General features: G+C 38.5%; 4 protein-coding genes across 6 annotated transcripts; all 4 read left to right on the plus strand.

Moving 5' to 3' along the window:
• The first annotated feature begins 1,051 nt into the window (after nucleotides 1–1,051).
• Nucleotides 1,052–5,822, plus strand: LOC114556567 (chemokine-like receptor 1). The gene is made up of 2 exons (XM_028579551.1): nucleotides 1,052–1,136; nucleotides 2,665–5,822. The coding sequence occupies exon 2, from the start codon at nucleotides 2,676–2,678 to the stop codon at nucleotides 3,816–3,818; it is 1,143 nt and encodes a 380-aa protein (XP_028435352.1). The 5' UTR covers nucleotides 1,052–1,136; nucleotides 2,665–2,675; the 3' UTR covers nucleotides 3,819–5,822.
• Nucleotides 5,823–6,952: 1,130 nt separating this feature from the next.
• On the plus strand, nucleotides 6,953–11,140 carry LOC114557361 (chemokine-like receptor 1). Its single transcript, XM_028580791.1, has 2 exons — nucleotides 6,953–7,049; nucleotides 9,839–11,140. The coding sequence occupies exons 1-2, from the start codon at nucleotides 6,953–6,955 to the stop codon at nucleotides 10,927–10,929; spliced, it is 1,188 nt and encodes a 395-aa protein (XP_028436592.1). The 3' UTR covers nucleotides 10,930–11,140.
• A 1,763-nt stretch (nucleotides 11,141–12,903) lies between these two features.
• LOC114556584 (chemokine-like receptor 1) lies at nucleotides 12,904–15,189 on the plus strand. Its single transcript, XM_028579576.1, has one exon. It carries the CDS (start codon nucleotides 13,835–13,837, stop codon nucleotides 14,483–14,485), a length of 651 nt encoding a protein of 216 aa, XP_028435377.1. The 5' UTR covers nucleotides 12,904–13,834; the 3' UTR covers nucleotides 14,486–15,189.
• LOC114556568 (chemokine-like receptor 1) lies at nucleotides 13,007–19,058 on the plus strand. Of its 3 annotated transcripts, XM_028579552.1 has the most exons (3): nucleotides 15,669–15,836; nucleotides 16,188–16,193; nucleotides 16,399–19,058. In XM_028579552.1, exon 3 carries the CDS (start codon nucleotides 16,404–16,406, stop codon nucleotides 17,511–17,513), a length of 1,110 nt encoding a protein of 369 aa, XP_028435353.1. In that variant the 5' UTR covers nucleotides 15,669–15,836; nucleotides 16,188–16,193; nucleotides 16,399–16,403; the 3' UTR covers nucleotides 17,514–19,058. The 3 variants fall into 3 exon arrangements, with proteins under 3 accessions (XP_028435355.1, XP_028435353.1, XP_028435354.1); XM_028579554.1 differs by lacking the exons at nucleotides 15,669–15,836; nucleotides 16,188–16,193 and adding an exon at nucleotides 13,007–13,019 and having other exon boundaries at nucleotides 16,390–19,058; XM_028579553.1 differs by lacking the exon at nucleotides 16,188–16,193 and having other exon boundaries at nucleotides 16,390–19,058.
• The last annotated feature ends 150 nt before the right edge of the window (nucleotides 19,059–19,208 follow it).

The raw sequence follows: 19,208 nt of genomic DNA on the forward strand, positions 1-19,208 counted from the left end.
TCCAATCCCAAGAAGTTCCACTTTTAGCATTTTTATTTCAATGTACCATAACATAACTAAGCTGCAAAACACTGTTGTTTTTTTAATGTTTGAGCACTGCCAGTAGTGTTTCAGCTCACTTCACTTACGACAAAAAAGATCAGATTACAAGTGCAAAATGGGAAGCTGACGAGAAAATACTGTATGCCTAGGCATATGCGCAATTTACTGGGGGGATAATCAAAACTGGCCAGTGAAACTGGCCCAATATCTAATAATAATAATTTCCTTTACATGAATAAAGACATTGGTACCATGGGTTGAATCCACTGAGGCACTGTCGTTTTTGTGCCCAGCTTTAAGTGGACAGTGGCACAGAGGGAGTAGCCTGCTATTTTATAAAACTTCACAGCAACCCTAAATCATGGACAGATTCTGCTGTGACTTTCTTATACGTGCTGCAGGGTGAAGAGAGGGGAGATTGGAAATATGTAACCTACATGTTCAGATGCCGATTCACACAGTCAACACAGAGTTTAACCACAAGCTAACGTGAGGTCAACCCACAGAGAGAAAAACACATTATGCAGTGGGATCACTGGTACATATGAGAAGTCATAGCTTCACTCTTTCTCAGGTAGTCATCTCAACAACCCACAATTTATGTATTTAGTTGTTTGGCTACTTGGTGTTTTCACTTGTGGAGTTTCCCAAAGGATAAAGGCTCTATAGTTTGTCATCTGAAGAAGGCATGTTTTGGCAGGATTTTGCATCAGACTTCAGATTAGTCAGCAGCATGTTTCACTATAAACAGAATGTCTGTATATTATATACACATACACTGCATCTTCATACAGTATGCATTAATGTAACCCGTCTATTGATGAAGACAAAATTGTGAATATATATTTTTTTGCTTTAGAAAATGTAAAAATATTTGTTGAACTGCTTTGCATAAACAGCCAAGTACGAGAAGTTGAATGGTCTTCAAAGGAGGGGGGTGCGAGCGGACCCGGGTCCCTCCTCCCTGTGAGCGATGACGTCACATATTTAAGGAGTCAGGGATCAGAATTCCACGATATCCACAGACTGCTCTGAGTTGTCCGGTGTGAGTCTTGCAGCGGACACCTCCTCATCGGACTGGCGCTTTGAAGAAGGTACTGTACCTTTGTTACCCTCTGTTTGAAATACGACAATAAAGGCATCTGATGCTGGTCATGTTCTGGCAAACAGCTTATGGCGTTTTTCCATTACATGGTACCTGCTCGACTCGCCTCGACTCGCTGTGCGTTCGTTTTCCATTGCAGATTTTAGTATCAGCGTGGCTGGTCGTCATAGCGACTGCCGTGGGCGTGGCTTAGTAGCTTGCTTTCCCATTGACATATCCCCGACGCATTTCCTGGTTCTCCGTCTCCGTAAACAACATGATATCAAAGAGATAGTTAACGTTTACTGCTCCAGATTTCCCACCGTGGTCACATATATATGACTCTAGAGTCGCTACTCGCTTTGTTTCTCTCACAGATATCGCCGTCACTCTCTCACTTCTCCCTCGCTCACTAGCTCCCCACACACACACATACGGCGACTCCATACACACACATCACACTTGCACACACCAGCACACCAGTATAACCATCAGGCCACTTGTATGCTACAGAGAAAGCTCTCGCTAGCAATGCAGTGATCAGTGACGCTTCTTTCCGACCAATCAGCAGCCTGCAGGGTTTCACGTCACCTTCTCGGCTCGCCTCAGCTCGCTTGGAACCTCGACTGAGCAGGTACTAAAAAAAGTACCTGTTAGCAGGTACCAGGTACTTTTTTTCGTAATGGAAAACCAAAAAAGGCGAGTCGAGGCGAGGCGAGTAGGTACCATGTAATGGAAAAGCGCCATTAGTCTGTAATTTGAACCGCTTCGTTTTAGCTAGACAGTTGCTGCTCTTTGAGGTCGACAAAGTTCTTTGTAAGCAATTAACAGCGCAAATATGTCAAACTGTTAATTAAGCCTGGATATGAAGAGTTCACTTACAAACACAGACGAGGCTAAAAGTCATCTGAGAGAGATATCTTAAATATATTTTAAAACAACTCAACACCAGTTTGACTGATATTCTATGGCTTGCACAAAAAAATTATTTAGGAAAATAAATTAAACGGATGCATGCAAATAAACCCTTCACATAGTGCGTGGGGACGCTTGCTTTTATTCAACAGTGGTTTATTTGCTGTGTTCAGACTTCCTGAGCCTGTTTCATATGTGCATAGTGCACTAATGTGAATTTAATTCAGTGCGTAAATTGGTGCACTGTTCACATACTGCATGTTGTGCAAGACTTTTCAAGTTTGTTTTTTAAGCCTTATTATGAAGTTCTAACTAGCATAAAAAGAAGGGAAAATCATTAAGATGTTTCTAAATGTCTAATGTGGCTCACCAAATGGTTCCATAATGAAGTCCAAATAGTAGTTGGGACTGTTACACCACAATTCAAGTCATGTCGTCTTCTAGGCCTTATTTCTGAGCTGACATAAGTGAAGGTACAACTTGTCATTTTCAGGAGTTGACTGAATATCCTAACTTTTAATGAAAATAATTTGGGAAAACATTAATCTCATGCATTATTAGGGAATTTGATTGGCCTCTAGGTAAAATATAAATAGCTTAACATTTATTTATTTTTATTGCAGGTCTCAAGACAATGATGGAGCTAATGGCCACTACCCCTTTCTATCACATCAATGCAACAGATGCTACTGGAAGAAATGGCTCTTTGTATGATGACGGCGATGAGTATGAGTATAAAGATGAACATGCTGAGCTGAGACAATCTCTTAACATCATGTCTCTCATTGTTTACTGTCTGGCCTTTGTTCTTGGTGTGCTCGGTAATGGAGTGGTTATCTGGGTGACCGGTTTCAAGATGAAGAAAACTGTCAACACAGTTTGGTTCCTCAACCTCGCTTTGGCCGACTTCCTCTTCACAGCATTCCTGCCCCTGAGTGTGACATACACAGCTATGGACTTCCACTGGCCTTTCGGCAACTTCATGTGCAAACTCAACAGCACTATAAGTTTTCTGAACATGTTTGCCAGTGTCTACATTCTGGTGGTGATCAGTGTGGACAGATGTGTGTCTGTGGTGTGGCCCGTCTGGGCCCAGAACCACCGAAGTGTACGCAAGGCGTCCGTTGTGAGTCTGGGTGTTTGGGTTCTGGCTCTGATTCTCAGCGCTCCATACTTCATCTTCAGAGACACTGGGCCATCATATAACAATGAAAACATCATCAACTGCTTCAACAACTTTGCTTTTTCTGATGACTATGAAACACCGTCTGTGAATCAACTGCGACAGTTTCGTCATCAGGCCATGACCATCACCCGCTTCCTCCTGGGATTTGTTGTTCCCTTCACTGTCATTGTCTCCTGTTATGCTGTGATAATCCATCGTCTCAGAAGAAACCGTACCCTGGCCAGCCAATCAAGTCGCCCTTTTAAGATCATCGCTGCAGTTATCACCACTTTCTTCCTGTGCTGGGCTCCTTATCACATCATGGCTTTAATTGAGTTGGTAAACCACGTGGCTAATTATACAAGTGAAACATTAGACCATGTCACTACTATTGGAGTCCCTATAGCAACCAGCCTGGCCTTTCTCAACAGTTGCCTGAACCCACTGCTATATGTGTTCATGGGCCAAGATTTCAAGGATAAAGTCCGCAAATCCATCCTGAATGTTTTGGAGACTGCCTTCCAGGAAGAGGTTTCTCGTTCTTATACCTACACAAATTCAATGGTTACCAGTCGGAGCAAAGAAAAGTCTGTTTCTGATGCCGAGGTATAAGGTTATCCATGACATAAAAAAACAAATACTGTAACTGTACATAGCAAATGTAACTGTATATAACAAATATCTTAGCTTGTGTTGTTTTTTATTCCCTCAAGGCGATCTGTATACTTTATCTGAAATTGAAACATTTCACCTGTTACTATTTGATTGATATAGGTTTTTTTATGATTGGAAACTTGACATACAGCTTTCACCGTGTTTAAAGTCTGTTAGAGCAGACAGGTGGTAATATTACACAATAACTTCTAGATCCATTTGTGATGCATTTGTGGGATAAAACATTTTGAAATTATAAAAAAGGTTTATAAGTAATAATAATAATAATAATAAAGCGTATTTATATAGTGCTTCACAAGGGAAAAAATAAAGAAAACAGAACACACACACACATAAATAAACACATGCAGACTAATTTGCCCAAATCGAATAACCTGTAGAGCAAGTGGCTACATTTATCTTTTGAGAAACAATGGTGCCTCTTCACTCCTCTTATTGGCTGCATTTTGACTCCCCTTCAGTCTGTACCATACTACACCTAGTGGATATGTAATGTGCCATCGTCTTTGACAAGAGAAACCAGTCATAATTTAAAAAATAATAATAAAATAGGTATTACATCAGTTTATGGTTTAATTTTTTGCAACACAAGCAACAAACCTATAACATTTAGTTGGCAAAGGGAACTTTATGTTTTTCATCTATCACATACACTCCAGATATTGATTACTATAGAATATCCCTGCCTGTATGTGATGTCAAAGAAAACAAGCAACAAAACAAGTCCCAGTTGCTTATAGGCCATGATTGTAGACCACAAAGACAAAGAACATAGTAAACTAACCTTTGAAGAGTAATAATAAAGAATCTACAGTGTGAAAGTGATGAAGAAGCACTGCACAAACAGGCTTAAAGCAAGTCAATTTCCCAACTTGCCCCTCACACACAACTAACCCCAGCCACTGATCCTATCCGATGTGTGTGCATTACAAAATTGTGCCCATTACAGTGACCACAAAGACCATCTTTGGGTACATACAAAGTGAAAGTGAGGTGGGCAGCTACTTCACATAATTATACTAGTTTAGTTTAATTCATTCAGTCTGTATAGTAATTTTCATTAAGGAAATCACCCTGTAATGTCTATAACTTATGTCGCCTGCCATGTGGCATAGCCAGAAAGTGATTTAACGGACTTTTGACTGCTACATGTCTTCTGCATGCTTTGATAAATATAAATGTTTTTTTTTTACAATTGTTATTCAGCACTAGGACAGGCAAATGTAAACCCAATAAGTACCTTAAGAGTGACTTTGAGATTATTATGTTTAAAAGTAGCAGCTGCATTGTATACTTCGCTTGGTGTAATCTTTGGATCACTGTTTTTTTGGGGGACATGTCTGATATGTAAGTACATGCATATTGTGCTATAATCTGAAAGCTTTAATGTATAATTTCCCTCATTTTTCTACAGATTATTTTCATTATCAATTAATCTGCCAGTTTCTGGATTGTCTCTCAATAACGCATATGTTTTATAAATAGCAAAAAATTGTCCTTCCCACTTTCCTAGAGTTCAATGTGACATCTACAAGTGTCTTATTTTGTCTGAACAGCACACAAAAAACTAATATATTCAGTTTAAAAAGAAAGATCAAGAAAAACACCAAGTATTAACATTTTAGAAGCTAGAACCATTAAATAATTGATATTTGTTCCCCAAAAAATAAATTAAAAGATCAGTCAGGTATTAGTCGACTAATTGAATGGAAAGAATTTGGAATGGCACACATATTCTATGTACTGTATGACTTTTATATAAGTGGCATATTGTGATTTAACAACCTCTCTTTTTAACCTATCTATGAAAGATTTATTGTGATAATTTGATTGTTTTTTAGCCTCGGTGGACAACTCTACCAATAGTCCATAAATGGTGATAATAATGTTATTGTGGTTCTTGTTATTACCATTATTTCCATTATTAAAATATTATATGGACTTGACTGTTTTTTTAATCATAATGGACGTCTCATAATCACCACATCATTTAACCAAACTGACTATATACTATATATTTACTATATAATATATATACAGTATATATATGTAGTATAGTAAACTAGTGACTATATATATATATATATATGCAATATTAAAGGCATTCCAGTCAAGTAGTCTGGAAGTCAGTCAGTCATTTGTGATGATACTATTTTGAGTAGGATTTTAGTGCTTAAGTTAGTAATTATCATATCAGTAGCTTTTACATCATGTCCTATTATTCTTATAAACTCAATTGTGTAACGTCAATGGTGAATTTGTTAATGTTATCAGTGAAATAGTATTCATGATTATTTTTAAATGACTTTAAAATATGTCGACTCTTTATATATGAACAAAAAGCACATGAAAACATTTAGATCCCTCTGTATCCTTTCACAATATAATGCTAATGGTGTATGCAAAGTATTTTTTGAAGTCATTTTTTTTTTTGTTGTTTGATGTTTTAACAATAAGGACATATTTGGGACAATACTCTGCTTCTAAAAGTAATGAAAGTAGTCAACTACAACTGTGAATTGTGGAAATGTTTCAGTCAAGGCTAAATGGCAAAAGTGGATTTAGTTACTTAACAGCTCTAATAATATTTGGGAAATGTCAATTTGTTAAGTACTAGCTGGTAAATTGGTTTGTTAAAATCTGATATGTATGCTCTTCATACATTGGGGTCACAAAACAAAATAAAAAAAGATCAACATTAGGAAGACAGGGGTATTGTACTGTATGGTGTATGTTTTACAGCATGGGTTTATTATTATTACCTGTAGTACTAATAGATCTGTTGTGTAGGACTAGATGTAAACATCCCTTAGTTGCATAGTTGAGACAAACTGCTAAAAGACTCCGTGGGATAGTCGAGTAAGAGATGGCATCCTCCGGGTTATCAAGTGGGCGCCCTCTTTCACTGATGTTTCGCTGATAGGGCCACGACACCTCCAGAGGATTCAGCGGTGAATCCCAGCATCCCAGGCTCACCCCCCAGAATGCCATCTGCTCACTTGAGGGCCCAAATGGAGTCCTTTCTTTTTATCCACAGTCAATGACTCCTTTCAGCAGCTCTGGAGAGGCCAATGACTGCCTGCCGATGGACCTTCCCTCACACTCCCATCTCCCGGGGTAGCATTGAAGTAGATGTCGCTACAAACCTTCTGCAGCCTACTTCCACTGGTCAGAACTTTGCTGTCCAGCCTCGCTGTTGTGCATCAGCTGCTTGCTCAGTGTACCTTAAGGCTTCTTGCGCTCGAAGGCCTCCGACACCGCATCCTCCCAGGGCACTGTAAGCTTGATAATGTAAATGAGTTTGAGTGAGGCTGACCATAGTATGAGGTCTGGTCTGAGGTTGGTTGACGCAATCTCAGCTGGGAAGCAGAGCCTCTGACCTAAGTCTGCCACCAGCTTTTAATCACTTGTCCCGCCTAGCCATCCAGTGCTGAAGTGGAGAGTCCGGCTTGGCCCTCGCCTTCCCTGACAAATATCATTGTTGGCTGTCATTGATGAACTTAGCTAACCCCCTACACATAACACAAAGCTTCTTTTAAAAAAAAAAAACATCCTTTAATTTTTGTAATATTTTTTAATATTAAAAAATGCTATAAATCTATTATGCGGCATTTATATATATATATAGTTTTTTTTACCTTAAAAAAATTAAAGGATGGGTTTTTTGAAAAAAGAAGCTTTGTGCAATGTGTAGGGGAGTTAGCTGAGTTCATCAGAAGTATTTTGACATGAATAGGTCAAAAGGTCAAGCCACATAATAGATTTATAGCATTTGTTTACATTAAAAAATATAAAAGAATTAAAGGACAGGTTTTTTGAAAAGAAAGAAGCTTTGTGCAATGTGTAGGGGAGTTAGCTGAGTTCACCAAAAGTGGTTTGACATGAATTGGTCAAAAGGTCAAGCCGCATAATAGATTCATAGCATTTTTTAATATTAAAACATATTTTTAAAATCAAAGGATGTTTTTAAAAAAAAAAAAAAAAAAAAGCTTTGTGTTATATGTTAGTTAGCTGAATTCACCAAAAGTGGTTTGACATGAACAGGTCAAAAGGTCAGGCCGCATAATAGATTTTTTGAATGTGTCGAATTTCCAATGGCCAATATAAAACCAACTTTACCACGGTGACTTTGGCACACTTGTACTCCTCTGAAAGACTGGAAATGGGTAGCTCTAAAACTCCTTTGCCACACTGTAGAGTCCTATGCTGTTGAGGCCCCTAGGAAGACCAAGCCACTTCCTTGCATATGAGCTGATCAGTCTCTCCAGCTTTTCCACCTTTGAGAGTGCTTCATAGATGGTAAATGGCCACATTTGGCGTGGAAGGAGTCTGAACTGCATGCAACAGAGTTTCAACTTGCCAGGAAGTGTGGTTCTGTCGATGTTCTCCAGTCCGCTTACTACAGTAGTACTACTGGTAGTAGTAGTAGTAGCAGAGGTGTGGACTCGAGTCATGTGACTTGGACTCGAGTCAGACTCGAGTCATGAATTTGATGACTTCAGACTCGACTCGACAAAATGTACAAAGACTTGCAACTCGACTTGGACTTTAACATCAATGACTCGTGACTTCACTTGGACTTGCGCCTTTTGACTCGAGAAGACTTGCTACTTCCCTTGAAAACTGGGGGAAAACATGTTCACACGGCCGCGCCGCTCTCAGTTTATCTGCATCTGTGAAAAAAATTTGAAATGTGCACCACCTGTATGCATGCAGAGAACACGCGCGCTGCCTGCACAACATCCAATCACTGTAGTCCCACGTTGTTTTGATTCGACAGCATCTAAGCAGGCACATTGCAAGACAACCAATGAAGCGCAACAACGCGCCAGTTGGCAAAATGATACCGAAGATAGTTTCGTTTGGCTATAAAAATTACAAGGTAGTCGACAAAAAACGAGTTGCAATTTGCAAAACATGCGGGTCGAAGATTACATACGGAGCTGCCACAACGTCCAACTTTGTTCGACACCTGAAGTTGCACAAAGAAAGGTAAGTTTTGAACGAATGCTAAGCACCTTATCGGATGTACCGTAACTTACTAGCTGCTGCGTATTTACTGTATCAACGAGACAGTAAACGCACGTCTCCCTTGCTGGTTCATGCTTACAAAAATAGGGATTTTTGAACCCGGATTATATGAGGTACATGAGTGTAGCACACTCAGATGGAAAACCTCACCAACATCATGTCAACGTCTGTTTTAAAGTACCATAACACAGTCACAGTAGATCCACCATTAGCCTTCCCTTTTCATATCATGCCCAAACAGCAGGCAGCACATGGACATAGAGTGCTACGTAGTCTAGGTCTGTGAGGCAGCGCACCACTGGGTTATACAGTACAGGCCAAAAGTTTGGACACACCTTCTCATTCAATGTGTTTCTTTATTTTCATGACTATTTACATTGTAGATTCTCACTGAAGGCATCAAAACTATGAATGAACACATATGGAATTATGTACTTAACAAAAAAGTGTGAAATAACTGAAAACATGTCTTAAATTTTAGATTCTTCAAAGTAGCCACCCTTTGCTTTTTTTGATAACTCTGCAAACCCTTGGTGTTCTCTCAATGAGCTTCATGAGGTAGTCACCTGAAATGGTTTTCACTTCACAGGTGTGCTTTGTCAGGGTTAATTAGTGGAAGTTTTTCCCTTATTAATAAAAAAGCAAAGGGTGACTACAATGAAGAATCTAAAATATAAGACATGTTTTAAGTTATTTCACACTTTTTTTTTAAGTACATAATTCCATATGTGTTCATTCATAGTTTTGATGCCTTTAGAATCTACAATGTAAATAGTCATGAAAATAAAAGGAAACTCATGTGAATGAGAAGGTGTGTCCAAACTTTTGGCCTGTACTGTACATGATTTGTATAAATATTATTTCTGTGGTAAGAGGACTTGAAATGACTCGAAATTAAAATGGTAAGACTTTGGACTCGACTTGAGACTTGTTGGCTTTGACTTTTGACTCGACTCGGGACTTGCCCGAGTCGAGTCAAAACAAGCATGCTGAGCTGAGAAAGTCTCTCACCACCATGTCTCTCATTATTTGCTGTCTGGCCTTTGTTCTTGGTGTGCTCGGTAATGGAGTGGTTATCTGGGTGACCGGGTTCAAGATGAAGAAAACAGTTAACACAGTTTGGTTTCTCAACTTCGCTGTGGCCAACTTCCTCTTCACAGCATCCATGCCCCTCAGAGTGACATACGTGGCTTTGAATTCCCACTGGCCTTTCGGCAAGTTCATGTGCAAACTGAACAGCACATTAGGCTTTCTGAACATGTTTGCCAGTGTCTACATTCTGGTGGTGATCAGTGTGGACAGATGTGTGTCTGTGGTGTGGCCCGTCTGGACCCGGAACCATCGAAGTGTACGCAAGGCGTCCTTTGTGAGTCTGGGTGTTTGGGTTCTGGCTCTGATTCTCAGCGCTCCATACTTCATCTTCAGAGACACTGGGCCATCATATAACAATGAAAACATCATCAACTGCTTCAACAACTTTGCTTTTTCTGATGACTATAAAACACCATCTGTGAATCAGCTGCGACAGTTTCGTCATCAGGCCATGACCATCACCCGCTTCCTCCTGGGATTTGTTGTTCCCTTCACTGTCATTGTCTCCTGTTATGCTGTGATAATCCATCATCTGAGAAGAAACCGTACTCTGGCCAGCCAATCAAGTCGCCCCTTTAAGATCATCGCTGCAGTTATCACCATTTTTTTCCTTTGCTGGGCTCCTTATCACATCATGGCTTTAATTGAGTTGGTGAGTTTAATACCTTCTTATCAAAGTGAAACATTAGACTATGTCACCACTATCGGAGTCCCTATAACCAACAGCCTGGCCGATATCAACAGTTGCTGGAACCCACTGCTGTATGTGGTCATTGACCAAGATTTCAAGGTTAAAGTCCCCAAATCCTTCCTGACGATTTTGGAGACTGCCTTCAAGGAAGAGGTTTTTGGCTCTCACACTGACACAAATTCAGTGGACACCAGTTCGAGCACTGGGAAGTCAGCTCTTGGTACTGAAGTTTGAGGCTGTCCATGACAAGAAGAAACAAATCCTGAAACTGTTGGCAGTTGACTGATCGGGAATTAAAGTGCACCACCTTTTAACTACACTTATAGTTTTTCAACCTGATGGAACTGATGGTAATATTGTACAATATGTTGTGAAGACTTTTCAGAGCTAAACCTTTGTTGAATAAGGTGTTAGTGGGATAAAACCAAGAAAGTGGATCACATCACTCCCGTACTGAAGTCTCTACACTGGCTTCCAGTGCCTCAAAGAATTGATTTCAAAATACTTTTACTGGTTTAGGGCCAAAATACATTTCTGATCTGCTACTACACTATGACCCACCCAGACCTCTCAGGTCGTCTGGGACAGGTCTACTTGTTGTCCCCAGAGTCAGAACTAAACAGGGGGAAGCAGCGTTCAGTTTTTATGCTCCACATATCTGGAACAAACTCCCAGAAACCTGTAGGTCCGCTGCAACTCTCAGTTCTTTTAAATCTAAGCTAAAGACCTATCTTTTTGATGTTGCTTTTCTTTAAATAATCAATTTTATTAACTTTAATTTCTTATACTGCACTGTAACTTTTATTCTTATACTGCACTATCAATTTTATTCTTGTTTTTTAATGTTTTTAATTTGTTTATTATTGTTTTTTAATTGTTTTCTAACTGCTCTTTAATGTTTTATGTAAAGCACTTTGAATTGCCCTGTTGCTGAAATGTGCTATACAAATAAAGCTGCCTTGCCTTGCCTTGCCTTGGGATGTTTTAGTCACACAGATCAAATGGATACAAGAGATCTACCCAATCCGCCTTAAGTCTGTACTACTGTATAAAGAGCTAAGGGTGGGGTGTATGTCTGATATGTGAGTACATGTATATTGTTCCATAATCTGAGAATGTAGCCTATACTTTTCTCCATGTTTTTTTAACAGAGAATTTTCATTATCTAATTATCTTATTTATACGTTTGTTATTTCATCACTTTAATCAGTTTAATCAGTTAATGTTATAAATTAATTTCCACACTTTCTTTAAAAGTAAATGTAAGCACTTCATTGGTTATACTGTATATTACACAAGTAGCTTGTTTAATATTTTTTGTTCATATTACAGTAAGTTTGGACATTTGATGTTATTTTACATAATTGTGGCCCAATTAACATTATTCCTTAAATTGCTATAAAATACATAAAAGTATTGTAGATTATTGATGATTATTTATTGTATTTTTTTTCACACATTCCCTCATTGGCTGTCTAATGTAATTGCCAAACTGGCGTACAGTTTATTTTGCATCCTCCATGGGTTGCCCCCTTTTTTTACTATTCATACTCCTTGATACAATCTTGAGCTACTAGTGCAGTCCGCTTTTCAACAACCACCATTTACACAGTTAAAAAATACTGCGTTAGTAGTTGGTAAATCGGTTTGTTACAAATTGGATGGGTGTGCTCTTTATCCATGGGGTCATACATTTTTTTAAAGTTAAACATTAGGAATATAGTGACATTGTGCATGTATGTTTTACTGCATGGTATAATTTGGTATTGTATGTTTGAGTGATACTAAAGTGGTGCCAGTACTGTTTGTGGAAACATTTTGTGCTTGCTCAAACGTATTTCTTAAAGTATGAGTAATAGCCAAATGCAATGACATGACAGTAGAAAACGGGATGCTGACAGGAAAGAGCTAGACGTGTGTAATTTCCTTGATAGCCAAAATAATATGTCAAAAGATATATTCTCGCTTCAGATCTCTTTTGCTTGCCGGGGCGCATCCACAGAAGCAGCAACATTTGTGGCCAGCTTAAGTGGAAAGTGGCAAAAAGGAAATGACCTCCTATTTTACAAAACTATTTGGCAAATCTGAGTTATTAACAGATTGTGCTTTGACTTTCTTATAAGGTGGGGCAGGGTAAAGACTGCTCAAATAGTTGTGTTGAATAATGTGTTTGGGCTACAAGAGATGTAGGCTAAAATAAATTATTTTTTGTGTGCGCTGGCACTTACTGTCTGTGGCTCCGCCTCAATGTGGTAATATAAATCTGTCAGTTTGATACTTCTGCCACAGATTTATCCTCAACCAACTAGAGAGCTTTGAGAAAGGTACGTAACCTTTGTTACTCCTAGACTTTGTAATTTTTACGTGAGATTCCTCCAACAAGGCTGTTAAAATGAAATATGACAAAAATTGAATTGGGTATAGAGTGTAGGGTATTGATTTGAATAATAGAGCAAATAGCCTTATTAAAATGAATTATGTAAGATAAACAGCTTTGTTTCAGAGAGCATGCTGATGTTGTGGGTCAATAATTATTTTTAAAAAGAAAACACAGCTGGTCAAACTAAAAAGCTTTTTTGGTCACCAAAATATGTTCCTCGTTTACGTGTCTAAAGAGATTTAAAAGTTTATTAGAATAAAATAGAAAAGATCTAACAGTTACTGTGAGCAAGTTTAAATGTTTTGTTGACATCCACAAACTTCAGTTGCAGTTCATCAACAAGTGTTTCTAAATAATATTCAAATGTACATTTCGCATCAAGCCCCATGACAAGAAAGCCTATTTGTATTCTGCAACCTAGCCAATATTGTATATTATTGTAATCTTTATCATTGGATCTGGAGAATTGCATGAATTCTGTTTTATTTGAAATACTTTCATCACTTCAAATCATTTTGTTCAGTTCATTTCAAAGATGTGTCCTCATTGATTCATTCATAAATGCATTGAAAACTAAGTATTATTTTAAGATTAATAAGTAGGCCTACACGTCCCATGAAAAATTGAACATCTATGTAAGGGGGAAAAGGAAAAAGTTCATATTATGAATGAATGAATGAATGAATGAATGAATGAAGGTTTATTCGGTTACTAAACACTAAACATATTAATGTTGCTATTGCATTTCTCAAGACAGTGATGGAGATGAATACTACCCCTTCCTATCACATCACTACAACAGACGTATCTAGAAAAAATGGCTCTATGTTTATCGACCAGTACGCTGAGCTGAGACAGTCTCTTAACATCATGTCTCTCATTGTTTACTGCCTGGCCTTTGTTCTTGGTGTGCTCGGTAATGGAGTGGTTATCTGGGTGACCGGGTTCATGATGAAGAAAACAGTTAACACAGTTTGGTTCCTCAACCTCGCTGTGGCCGACTTCCTCTTCACAGCATTTTTGCCCCTGAGTGTGACGTACCTGGCTACGGACTTCCACTGTTCTTTCGGCAACTTCATGTGCAAACTCAACAGCACTATAAGTTTTCTGAACATGTTTGCCAGTGTCTACAGTCTGGTGGTGATCAGTGTGGACAGATGTGTGTCTGTGGTGTGGCCCGTCTGGACCCGGAACCATCGAAATGTACGCAAGGCGTCCTTTGTGAGTCTGGGTGTTTGGGTTCTGGCTCTGATTCTCAGCGCTCCACACTTCACCTTCAGGGACACTGGGCCATCACATGACAATATCGACATCATCAACTGCTTCAACAACTTTGCTTTATCTGATGACTATGAAACACCGTCTGTGAAGCAGCTGCGACAGTTTTGTTCAGAAATGAAATTTCATTGACTTTCTTCATAATATTAATTGACCAGCAGAGGGAACTGTTTTACATATTTAAGTATAGACCAGTTCCAAAGGGGTTCTCCATGCAACATCCAGTAATAATGTGCTGCAGAATGAGGAGCATCTCAGACCAGGGACCGCCAACTTTAGAGAGAAATAAAAAGACTGCAGCACACTGATTAATGTTCAGCCATTAATAGTGTAAACTGATTTGTTTCATTGTCTGTGCTATTAAAGGTTAAAAATCATTTAGCACAGGGTGACATCTAGCTCACCCAGTAAGAGCGTGCTCCCCGTGTAGGCTCAGTCCGTTGCAGCGGTCTGGGTTTGAGTCCGATGTGCGGCCCTTTGCTGCGTGTCATCCCCAATCTCTCTCCCACCTTTCCTGTCTATCCACTGTCACTAATAAAGGGAAAAAATAAATAATCACTTAGTGTGTTTCAGTCTTTTTTTCTTCCTTCATGAGTATATTATAGTCAATTGCGTGAGTACCTCCTTAGTCAATGATTATTTTTTCTTTGAATATTTTAAGGTTTTTTGTGCCAAAGTGAATTATTACCAGTAGCTTTTATATTCCTGAATAGATGTTGTTCTGATAATCTTAATGGGATAACCTATGATGAATTTGTTTATTTTATTAATAAAATAGTTTGGACAGTTTGTGGAAAAAACATTTAGATCCTCCTGTATATTTTCACAATTTAATTTTCTGTGTGAAAAGTATTTTGTAAATTTGGACTGATAATAAAGTACTGTCAGTAGTGGTTGGGGGAAAGTTTGGTCCTTTAGTACGCAAACTAACAAGTACTTTCTAAACTCAAGATATCAGTTGCATCTTGTATGCATTTCTTAATTTAGAGGAAGTCTGATTAAGGAGGAAGCTGACAGGAAGGAACATAGTCGAGATAACTTAGACCTGTGCAATTCCTCTTATACTAATATTGATTATAATAATATATCAGACAAGGATATATTTTTACTTCAGATCTATTTCTCTTTGTTCAGAAATTTGTTCAAACAGTAACACAGAGCTTTTACATCTTGCGGCTTTCATTTGAATCAGGATAGACTTGTTTGCAGATATGCAAAGTTTATTGTACATAGCATAATAAAGTGTACAGTTTCTTTGGCGGGGTTGCAACGCTGTGATTGGCCCTTGGAATTCAAGGCCGATCCTGATTGGTTTACAGGAAAGTGAACGCCTCCAACAGCTGATTGATTTAGAAGAGAGCATAGATAAAAAGTTAAGTCTTCCTGAAAGAATTTACGCTGAGCTACATTAGTCTTTCAGATTACCACCACGATTACTGCTGCTGCAGACACATCCTCATCCGACTGACAAACTTCAAGAAAGGTACTTTTATTCTTGCTATAAGAATATGTCATCCTTCAAATTTAATCAAGGTAAACAAGACATTAAAAGCACCTGATGAAGGCTACACAGGTAGCATACCTTGACCAATATCTTAAATTGGACTTAATACATGAACAAAAAGGCTTAGATAAAGCAAAAACGCTGTATTTCAGAGAGCTGTCTGGTTTTCCTTTTTTTGATGGACAAAGATTCTTATAGCCCAGGCCTTGTATGTTAAGTTAAAACTGATGATTAAGTCAATATTTATATTTGTTTATACATCTCATTTGAGTAGGAGAAGTGGTTTAATGTGAGTAGATGCTGATGACTCATCTTTGCCAAAACTCATCAAATTTGGTTCCTGTTCTATGTTTGCTAGTATATATATATATATATATATATATATATATATATATATATATATATATATATATATATATATATATTTTTTTTTTTATTATTATTGGCACAAGAGACTGGCATGAAAAGTTCAGAAACATTTTTTAAATTTCCTCTTGGCTATGAATATTTAGTTTTCATGTTGTCTTTGCAGGTCTCAAAACAAGAATGGAGAAAATTACTACTGCACCTTTTTCTCACAACAATACAACAGATGCCACTGGAAAAAATGGCTCTTTGTATCATGAACATGCTGAGCTGAGACAGTCTCTTAACATCATGTCTCTCATTGTTTACTGTCTGGCATTTGTTCTTGGTGTGCTCGGTAATGGAGTGGTTATCTGGGTGACCGGGTTCAAGATGAAGAAAACTGTTAACACAGTTTGGTTCCTCAACCTCGCTTTGGCCGACTTCCTCTTCACAGCATTCCTGCCCCTGAGTGTGACATACACAGCTATGGACTTCCACTGGCCTTTCGGCAACTTCACGTGCAAACTCAACAGCACTATAAGTTTTCTGAACATGTTTGCCAGTGTCTACATTCTGGTGGTGATCAGTGTGGACAGATGTGTGTCTGTGGTGTGGCCCGTCTGGACCCGGAACCATCGAAGTGTACGCAAGGCGTCCTTTGTGAGTCTGGGTGTTTGGGTTCTGGCTCTGATTCTCAGCGCTCCATACTTCATCTTCAGAGACACTGGGCCATCACATGACAATAACGACATCATCAACTGCTTCAACAACTTTGCTTTTTCTGATGACTATGAAACACCGTCTGTGAATCAGCTGCGACAGTTTCGTAATCAGGCCCTGACCATCACCCGCTTCCTCCTGGGATTTGTTGTTCCCTTCACTGTCATTGTCTCCTGTTATGCTGTGATAATCCATCGTCTCAGAAGAAACCGTACCCTGGCCAGCCAATCAAGTCGCCCTTTTAAGATCATCGCTGCAGTTATCACCACTTTCTTCCTGTGCTGGGCTCCTTATCACATCATGGCTTTAATTGACTTGGTAAACCACATGAATAATTATACATGTGAAACATTAGAGCATGTCACCACTATCGGAGTCCCTATAGCAACCAGCCTGGCCTTTCTCAACAGTTGCCTGAACCCACTGCTGTATGTGTTCATGGGCCAAGATTTCAAGGATAAAGTCCGCAAATCCATCCTGAATGTTTTGGAGACTGCCTTCCAGGAAGAGGTTACTGGCTCTCACACTTACACAAAGTCAGTGGACACCAGTCAGAGCACTGGGAAGTCAGTTAGTACTGAAGTATAAGTCTGTCCATAACAAGAAGAAACAAATACTGAAACTGTAAATAGCAAATAATTTTGACCCAAAATGTATATGTCAAATTACTTTTTTTTCTTTTGTTGTCTTTATACATGGCGAGCTGTAAACATTATCTGAGATTGAAGCTTTCCACTGATGTAGTTTGATTAATGTGATCGAACTGATCTGGTATCAAAGTGTAGGCCTACCACCTTTTAACTACGCCTACAGCATTCACAACCTGATAGAACAAACTGATGGTAATATTGTACAATAAGTTGTTATGCCTTCTGTGATCTAAATCTTTGTTGAATAAGGTGTGGGATGTTTTTAGTCACACAGTTCTGTTATTAGCTGAGAATCACAGCAATGCCCCAGGGACGTGCACAGGTACGTTGCCCAGGCAACAATAACCTGTTTGCCCTGATTGGCACAGCTGCCCCTCTGGAGAAATAGCCTAAATAAACTTTTCTTTCATTTTTTTCTTTTTTCTTTTTTTTCTAGTCATGTGACTTTGTTTATTCTCACACACGGAGCACCGCCAGAGACGGTTTAGAAGTTACAGGAAAAATAGTAGTAAAATACTTTTAATAGCTGAAATATGGGATGATAAGGCCAGATAACTGGTTCACAAAGGCTTAATAATGTGTTGTAATTGTTTGTTTATACAATATATATAAACAAAAATATTCATTGTGCCAAATAATAACAAAAGTTATCTCAACCAGAATCCATGAGTGAAGCCACAGTCTATAAAAAGTCAACTGGCCGCACTAGAGTGTTCAGTTGTCTTAGTGTGTTTTTTTGCAGTGAAAAGTACAGTAGGCTATACTGTATAAGTTTATTCTGATTCAATAATTCCATTTAAGATGAGGCCCTAACACAAGGCTCCAGACCAGAGAGTGAGGGAGAGCAGGCGGAGCATCATGCAACAAATCAGACAGGGCCCTCCGAATGTCTGTGCACGTCCCTGCCTCAGGGGATCGTAAAATGCCATTTTCTGAACAAAAGAACCCAGCAGTTGTTTCAAAATAGGTATTACATAAGTTTACAGTAAAGAAAACATGCAAACAATACAAGTCCCACTTGTTTATATCTGCACCACCATTTTGGGATCTTGTAGATCTTGTATTTTCATTTTGCTCATTCAGCCTGTATGGTCATTTTTACTGCACAAATCACCCTGAAATGCATATTTCTTAAAATGAACTGAGCACCTGCATCTACAGTACGTTGTTGCTTTCCATGTATTGACACCATAGAAAGTAATTTACCTGAATTTGAACTGCTGGTTTGATAAACTTTCAATGTATTTATTGTAAGGACAAATTAAACAGGGCAAATAGTCTTATCACTAAATATGACAACATAGAACCACAGAAAAATGGAATGGCCCACTTGTTCTATATGTAAGACTGTGGGTTGAAGATGTAGCGACCTGTCTATAAGAGCTTAATTTTAATGATGATGATGATGATTGTTATTGTAATTATTCTTGCTATTATTATTTTTCCATTATTCAAATATTTTTTGGACTTCACTGTCTTACCCCTTGACATATAATCACATAATAAAAAAATCTCATAATTTTACAAAAGATTGTGCCTGTAATCTCTTTCTCTAGTATGATTGATGCATACTATACATACAGGATACTCTTTTTGTTGTTGATGGTCTTTCTAATTTAATTGACTTTCTTCA

The sequence above is a fragment of the Perca flavescens genome, chromosome 6 (genome assembly GCF_004354835.1).
Source record: "Perca flavescens isolate YP-PL-M2 chromosome 6, PFLA_1.0, whole genome shotgun sequence".
Classification (NCBI taxonomy): domain Eukaryota; kingdom Metazoa; phylum Chordata; class Actinopteri; order Perciformes; family Percidae; genus Perca; species Perca flavescens.